The sequence below is a fragment of the Leuciscus leuciscus genome (assembly GCF_965113295.1).
Source record: "Leuciscus leuciscus genome assembly, chromosome: 1".
NCBI classification, from domain to species: domain Eukaryota; kingdom Metazoa; phylum Chordata; class Actinopteri; order Cypriniformes; family Leuciscidae; genus Leuciscus; species Leuciscus leuciscus.
In genome coordinates this window covers 32,561,882-32,570,783 of record NC_138725.1, presented here as the reverse complement: position 1 = coordinate 32,570,783, position 8,902 = coordinate 32,561,882, and the positions used below count along the sequence as shown (strand labels likewise).

The 8,902-nt window shown below is 39.4% G+C and overlaps 1 protein-coding gene across 1 annotated transcript; it reads left to right on the top strand.

Moving 5' to 3' along the window:
• Positions 1–206: 206 nt before the first annotated feature.
• On the top strand, positions 207–7,060 carry LOC309474652 (tripartite motif-containing protein 16-like; the record flags this gene model as incomplete). The annotated part of the gene is made up of 9 exons (XM_082137204.1): positions 207–244; positions 352–886; positions 2,564–2,604; positions 4,037–4,151; positions 4,327–4,560; positions 4,653–4,806; positions 4,903–4,962; positions 6,515–6,778; positions 6,882–7,060. The coding sequence occupies 9 exons, from the start codon at positions 207–209 to the stop codon at positions 7,058–7,060; spliced, it is 1,620 nt and encodes a 539-aa protein (XP_081993330.1).
• Between the last annotated feature and the right edge of the window lie 1,842 nt (positions 7,061–8,902).

Here is an 8,902-nt window from a genome sequence, read left to right as displayed (position 1 = left end):
GGGCTAAGCTAAGTGCGATCAAAGTGTCGCCGCGCACTAGAGCGATTGAGTGCACGCACTGAGATGAGAGAGGTATGTATCAACTCGTCTTAGTTAAGGAAATAACTAGAACTGCACGATTAATTGTATCGCAAACACAAATTATTGTGAGTTATTGGATGGGATGTGCGCTACAATGTTCCATTCATTCATCAACTGAAAACAGGATGACTAATCGATTCCTAGTATTTAAGAATCGATATTTGTAAAAATGAGAATCGATTTAAATCGAGAAATCAATATTTTTTTACCCAGCCTTAAGAGAGGGGAATGCTGAAAATAGAAAAAAGCAATCAAATATACTTGCAGTAGATTTACAAAAATACTCACCACAACGATTCCCTGTGGACACAGTTACTGTATGAGCTGCATCTCAGACTACTGGAATCGGGAGAGAATCTGCAAATGTCCTTTATGCAACCAGACCTTCACACCAAGACCTGTTTTAGGTAAGAATGTGGTGTTTGCTGAAATGGTGGAGAAACTCAAGGCGACGAGACTCCAATCTGCTCCTGTTCCTGCTCCTGCGGTTCCTCACACTGGATCTGGAGATGTGCAGTGCGACTCCTGCACTGGAAATAAACAGAAAGCAGTGAAGTCGTGTCTGGATTGTCGAAGCTCTTACTGTCAAATTCACCTTGAACAGCATGAGAGTCTCTTCAGAGGTAAAGGACACAATCTGATGGACGCCACTGGACGACTGCAGGAGATGATCTGTCCTCAACATGGTAAAATGCTGGAGATTTACTGCCGTACCGACCAGCGGTGTATCTGTATGCTGTGTTTGGTGGATGAACACAAAAATCATGACACTGTATCAACTGCAGCAGCGAGGACAGAGGAACAGGTACTGCTTCATACTATGGGTTAAACAACTTCCTTTTTTAAGTCAACTGTTATGTGATTAAAGTCATGTCGACGTTGACTAATTGCTGATGGCGTCATTATAAAAATGCAATAAATGGAAATGCTTTGCAGCATGCCACTATTTGCAACTAGAGGCTAAAGTTTGTGAACAAATTTTGATGTTGGCTTGAGAAGCCTGAACCTCGAGCTGAGGCTTGAACTCGTGTCGCCTTGTGAACAGCTTACTTCAAAAACAGAAAGGAATATATGCTGGAACTTTCCAGTTTTTAAGCAATAAACTGTGTTAAACATGCATTTCAATGTTCAATATTGAGCATTCAGATGGTATAAACAAACATAAATTGTGGAGCGCTCGGATTATGCATTTATTTGTCATATTAAAGGGATACTCCACTTTTTTTGGAAATAGGCTCATTTTACAACTCCCCCAGAGTTAAACAGTTGAGTTTTACCGTTTTCGAATCCATTCAGCTGAACTCCTGGGCCCGTATTCATAAAGAATCTTAATGCAAAGAGTAGCTCCTAGTGACAAAATTCTAAGAAAATTCCTAGAAATGTGGGCGTTTACTCTTAAAATTAAAGAAAAAATCCTAGTAAAGAAAAAAGTAATTCAGAAAGCATCTTAACCCTTAAAAGAGGTCTTAAGGTCAAAATTGTTAGGAGCACGGACGAGGACTTTTAGGAGGCTTAAGAGTTTCTTTAGCAGAGGAGAACATGTCAGAAAGACGAAGAGGGAGAAGAGATGTGTTGCAGACAATGAATAACAGTGAGTTAATAAGACTCTATAGATAAGATCGTGCAGGGATCATGTTTGTGACTGATCTTATTAGAGACACGCTAACATCTCCGACACAGCGCAGAAATGCCATAGCGCCAGAAATGAAAGTAATCACTACATTACGATATTTGGCAACTGGGAAAATTCCATGTTTGATACATTAAAACCAACATTCAAACCACCACTTAAATAGACATGCCAGCAATTAGTGTAATTGGCTTAGAATGATAAAAATTGTTCCACCCTTTCCAATCAAATACCTTATAGGAAATTAACAGCATGGTAAATAAAAAAAAGGATTTATATACACATATATAATGTGTGTGTGTGTGTGTGTGTGTGTGTGTGTGTGTGTGTGTGTGTGTGTGTGTGTGTGTGTGTGTGTGTGTGTGTGTGTGTGTGTGTGTGTGTGTGAGAACGGTCAAATAGGAAAAATTACGCATGTAATTTCAAAGTGAAGGCTTAGAATAGACCCTATACTTAAAATCACTTTTTTTTTTTTTTTTCTTGGACAACCAACCAATCATAGTCTTCAAAAGATTGTGTCATACATAGCAACGGGGTCAACCCCGCCTCCTTACTAAGATGAAAGTTTTTGTCTTTTCCTTACTCAGAGTTGCTCTAAGATCGGTCCTGAATCGCTTTTAAGCTAAGACTCCTACGTAAAAGTTTTTAAGCTAAATTAAGAGTTTTCTTAGAGGATTCTTAGAATCTTTATGAATACGGGCCCAGGTCTGGCGGTACCACTTTTAGCATAGCTTAGCATAGATCATTGAATCAGACAAGACCATTAGCATCTCTCTCAAAAAAATGACCAAAGAGTTTCGATATTTTTCCTATTTAAAACTTGACTCTTCTGTAGTTACATCGTGTACTTAGACGAACGGAAAATGTAAACTTGCTGCCGTAACTTTGCTGCTGTACCATGATTCCAGTAGGCGTAATGATATGACGCAGCGCCTGAAAATAGGTCTAATAGGTTAGACAAACTTAGTCCCGGTCACGTTGGAAGTTACAGAGCTGGGGACTATTTTCAGGTGCTGCGTCATATCATTACGCCTGCTGCACCCATGGTACCGCAGCAAAGTTTCTTGATTATTACGCAGGAATGAAAGTATAGTTCCTAGCCATATCAGCCTAGAAAATCGCAACTTTTCATTTTCCGTCGGTCTTAGTACACGATGTAACTACAGAAGAGTCAAGTTTTAAATAGGAAAAATATTGAAACTCTTTGGTCATTTTTTTGAGAGAGATGCTAATGGTCTTGTCCGATTCAATGATCTATGGTAAGCTATGCTAAAAGTGGTACCGCGAGACCCGGAGATCGGCTGAATGGATTCGAAAATGGTAAAACTCAACTGTTTAACTCTGGGGGTGTTGTAAAATGAGCCTATTTCCAAAAAAAGTGGAGTATCCCTTTGGAAACTGATCGTAAAAGCGGACTTCAAAGATTTCTTATCCTTTGGCCCCCTCTATAGGACCGTATTAGTATTACAGAAAATGTAAATCTCTGAGATTTTTGGGGGAGTTTAGATCGATTTTTTTATTTTTTTTTTTATTTTTTTTTACAAAAACCTTAAGTCCAATCAGTTAGAAAAAATATGGCACATGAAGTCAGAACAGTCCAAAGGTCTTGTTATATGTTGTTAGTTTCAAAATCACATGATCAAAGACTAGTCGACATCAAGCTTAAAAGCGTCATGGCAGAGCATTAAAGTTGACTAGTCTATGGAACCCTATACTCCCTACTGAATCTCTCGATCAGAGAAGCTAACTTCATTATTTGTGTTTTGACAGAAAATAGAAAACCGTTATTTCTAATAATATTTCACAATCACTGTTGGGTAAGTTACTAATGAATTATTTACATCTTCAACAGTGTAATTTTTATTTCAAGTGTAATTATATCAATCTGGACCAGTTAAACAATACAGGATAGAAATGAAACCGTTCTTTTAATTATTTCAAAGAAACAATATAAAATTGTATAATTCTTGAACTGACCAAAGCATTTAAAGGGAGAAGGTTACATAAAAACATACATTTTAACAATGTACGTTAAATGTTGATGTTAAATCCACTGTTTTATATATAATTGTTCTATACCGTATTTAATGCAATTACATCAAAAGTTAATAATTAAATTACAAAAAAAAGAGTAATCCCTTTTTCAAGGGAAAAATAATTAAATTACAGTACTTAATTACTTGGTAATGAACGACATCCAACACTGTTCACAATATTGCAGTTTTTACTAAATTTTTGATCAAATAAATGCAGCCTTAGTGAGCATGAGAGGCTTCTTTCAAAAACGTAAAAAAATCTTACTGACCCCAAACATTTTATTGGTAGTGTAAATTTAATCATATTTTTGTTTTCTGCAGGAACACAGAGAAACATCCAGACGAGAATCCAGCACATAGAGAAAGATCTTCAGGCGCTGATAGAGGCTGTGGCGTCTCATAAGGTGAGTTTGGAGAAGAAGAGAAGTTTGAGTCTCAGTTTGGACTTTCCTCCAGTGCTGGAGCTCTACTAGATCACTGTGTGATGTGTGTGTGTGTGTGTGTGTGTGTGTGTGTGTGTGTGTGTGTGTGTGTGTGTGTGTGTGTGTGTGTGTGTGTGTGTGTGTGTGTGTGTAACAGCGCTCTGCACAGACGGCAGTGGAGGACAGTGAGAGGATCTTCACTGAGCTCATCCACTCCTTTGAGATACGTCGCTCAGAGGTGACGCAGCTGATCAGAGATCAGGAAAGATCTGCAGTGAGTCGAGCTGAAGAACGACTGGAGCGACTGAAACAGGAGATCGATGATCTGAGGAGGAGAGACACTGAGCTGAAGAAGCTTTCACACACACACGATCATGTTCATTTCCTCCAGGTAACAGAGTTCTTCTCAAACACTGAGGACTTCTGTAATTCAAAAACACAAGCTTCTGTAATTACAGGGAGTTTTTGTTTTTGTGTCTGTAGAGTTTGCCGTCTCTTGTATATCTCTCTGGATCTACAGATGGCTTCAGTATCAGTTCTCATCTGTCTTTCGACAACATAGTGAAATCAGTCTCTCAACTCAGAGACAAACTTCTGCAGTTCGGCAGAGAGACTATAGAAAAGTCATATAGAATAGGTAAAGACGTCTATTCTCAGAAATGAGTTCAGTATCATATATATGCATATACATTCTCAATGATAATTAAACTGCAGATGTGTTTTGTTTCCATAGTGAAATCCAGCCAGGATTTTGGCGCCCCTGAATATCAGACCAGAGAAGAGTTTCTACAATGTGAGTTACTATGAACATAAGTTTGATTAATAATGACTAGTTAATGGCCTCTTTTACTTTTTGTGTTACATTGCATTGGCTACAACAAACGAATTATAAAATCAATAATAAAAATAATCACAGGGTCCCCACGGATCCTTAAAAAGTCTTTAAGTCTTTAAAGCTTAGGAGTGTGCAATATTGTCTATGAACTATGATGATATTGTAATCATTGTTTTAACTATGTACGAGGCACTGCGAGCTGACATCGCATTTGTCTCTCGTGCTTTCACTGCGTGATGTGTGCAGTTTTAGGTATGTCCCCAAATGAGTTTTTGTCTTATATTTATATTATGTTGTTATATTAGAATATCACATGAGCAAGAGTGCCGTTTTCCTGTGCATTTTTTGACTGAAATCCGCGTTTTGAACGAATCATTTTAATGATTCAATGAACAATCACTTGCTTTTCCTGAATGAATCAGCCATTTGAACAAATCGGTTGAATAAATGACTCCAACAACTCGCTTATTAAGACAGTGACTTGCCGCCACCTACTGGCGGTTTTAGTGTCATATTTAAAGTACCCGTTGATTAAAACGTTAAAATTATAAATAATTTCATACATATTTAAATATTGAATAACTTTATTTATGCAATTGTAAATATATTAATGCCAGTTCTGATGCCACTTCTGTGTCACCTCTGCACTGCAAAGATGGATTTTGATTTAATTATTTAATTTGACAGTGGTACTGTGCTATTCTAATAGAATTTTATTTGAATGTTAGAATTTGACATAAAAGGTCTAAATACGTTTAGAAAAAATTTCCATATGTAGGTGAAAATGCCCCTGGAAATCAATTTAAGGTGGTAAATATGTTGATTTCTGTCACTGCTGTGAACTGACCACTGCATAGAATAATAAATAATATGAATATCTTCGTGAGTCTGCTGTCAACAACAGGCCTAAACCAGCCATGGTCCCAGCACAAAAACACAGTCAGTAAAATATCATCTAATTATTATCAACAAAACTTTGAAACTATCGAGATATATTTTTGTCAATATTGCACACCCCTAATGTACGGTATTCATTTTGATTTCTTCAGGTCTTAAAAAGCCTTAAATTTGACTTTAAAAAGTGTGCAGCAACCCTGAATCAACAAATTTGTATTATTAATTTATTAAATGACTGAAAAGGCATGTCATCAAGATGGAGAGGAATAATTTTTACTTAATTCATTTTCATAGAAAATATGTTGATGGACATAAATAGACATTTACTGAAAATTGAACCATATTTGATGCTTGTAACACAAGTACAACAATTTTTTATCATGAATAGATATTTGTAAATGGGGTTGACTTTACCCTGCAGGAAGAATAAATGAAAGTAACACATTACTATGTTTATAGGTGATAACATACATGTTACCTGTTAAATGATTAGTTTATAGTATAAAACTAATAGATCCTGCTAATGTGTTATGAGCTAATGTTAGGTGTTATGTGTGTTAATGTGCTAATAATGATGGAAGGACATGAGTGATTATGTGTTTATCTCCATCAGATTTCCGTCTGTTGACTCTGGATCTGAACTCAGTGAATAATTGTCTCCGTCTGTCTGAGGGAAACACAGAGATCACTTTCGCTGACACAATTCAGCCGTATCCTGATCATTCAGACAGATTTGATTATTGGGCCGAGGCATTGTGTGTGGAGAGTGTTACTGGACGCTGTTACTGGGAGGTGGAGTGGAGTGGAGATGGGAGATTAGGAGTGGTTATAGGAGTGACATGCAAGAGCATCAGCAGGAAGGGAAATGGTCCTGAAAGTATAGCGGGTTTAATGATCATTCGTGTAGTTTGTAACTTTGTACTGCACTCCCACTTTCTGCTCATTCTGTCACAATAACATTGAGACTGTTCTCCCTGTAGTGTCCAGCAGTAGAATAGGAGTGTATGTGGATCACGGCACAGGGATTTTGTCCTTCTACAGCGTCTCAGACACAATGAGACTCATCCACAGAGTCCAGGCCACATTCACTCAGCCGCTCTACGCTGCGTTTGGATTAGATAGACTCTCAAGTGTGAAACAGTGTCGTCTGACCAATTAAATCATAGAGAGGTTCTACCAATTATTTTGTCATATCCCCTACTGAACCCTTTGAAAATCTGTATTTCTGCTTTTACTTCTCAATAAAAAAATGTGTTCTTACCTTAACTTAACTCACAATTGTAGACAAACACAATCAGACTAAACTAATAACACAAACTATTGTACTTTTCTCATTTTATACTGAATACACTGAATCATTCACAGTGCAGGGTGGAGAACAGTGGTGTAATTATTATTTTTTTTTAAATGGGTCAGGAGTGTGTAAGTGTGTGTGTGTGTTTGGTGGCAGGGGTGCAATACAAGGCTTTAGACCTTATTGAGAGCAGTGCCACGATAGGTATAAAAAGCTGTGAAAAGGTCTGTATTACAGGTTAAAATAACAAATGCACAAAAAATAACATTATGATGTCCAGAAATCAAATGCAAATCTTAAAAAAGTTTAATTGATCGATATAGAACTCACTTTTAAAGTGATTGTTAAGTTTCATCCTAGATCGACTGTAATACAATATGAGTCTTTATGTTAGTGAATAAATACATAGATCTGCATTTAATGTTTGTGTTTTCGAATGGTCTGGTGTTTGAACGTCTCGGTTACGTGAAGGAGGGAGGGAACGGAGACAACACGTCGGGCTGATCGACGAATAGGAATAGGAATCTCGCTAGAGAGACCAATCTACTTTAAATGTAACTAAACAAGCCAATGCACATTGTGATATTTGCATCAGCTGCTCCGCCTCCCAGTGCGAGTATATAATGAGCAGAAGGTGCATCGCATCTTCAGGTTTTCCCTGAGGAGCCGAGAGATGGGAGATGGGTCAGTGCTTGTGGAGAGAATGTCAATCACTGCTGTTCCCCATGACTTTACTCAATGAGACTATTGGAAAAAAAACTGGGAAAGCGTGTCCTTTCCACTGGAAAAAGAACGCTGCGGAAGCCACATCCTACCCACAGGGAGTTTAGTGGAGATTACCTATGGACTAACTCTGTAGGGCCTTACTAAATATGGAATGACTTTGAGGTGACTCTAGCCTCATCAAAGGGGGGCTCCCCTAAGGGAAAGACACTGTCTTGGCTTCTGTTTATATACTGTGGATAAATGCATATGGGATCCTCTCAGTGCACTTCAGCGTGCACACTGCACCCCTTCAGCGTGCACTGGGACGGTTTGCAGCCGAGTGTGAAGCGGCTGGGATGAGAATCAGTGCCTCCAAATCCGAGGCCATGGTTCTCAGCCGGAAAAGGGTGGCTTGCCCACTTCAGGTTGGTGGAGAGTTCCTGCCTCAAGTGGAGGAGTTCAAGTATCTTGGGGTCTTGTTCACGAGTGGGGGAAGGATGGAACGGGAGATTGACAGACGGATTGGTGCAGCTTCTGCAGTACTGCGGGTCGATGTACTGGTCTGTCGTGGTGAAGAAAGAGCTGAGCCGCAAGGCGAAGCTCTCGATTTACTGGGCAATTTACGTTCCTACTCTCACCTATGGTCATGAGCTTTGGGTCATGACCGAAAGGACAAGATCCCGGATACAGGCAGCCGAAATGAGCTTTCTCCGCAGGGTGTCTGGGTGATCCCTTAGAGATAGGGTGAGAAGCTCGGTCACTCGGGAGGAGCTCAGAGTAGAGCCGCTGCTCCTCCACATCGAGAGGGGCCAGCTGAGGTGGCTCTGGCATCTGTTCCGGATGCCTCCAGGACGCCTTCCTGGGAAGGTGTTCTGGGCGCTTCCCACCGGGAGGAGACACCAGGGAAGACCTAGGACACGCTGGAGGGACTATGTCTCCCGGCTGGCCTGGGAATGCTTCGGTGTCCTCCTGGAAGAGCTGGAGGAAGTGTCTAGGGAGAGG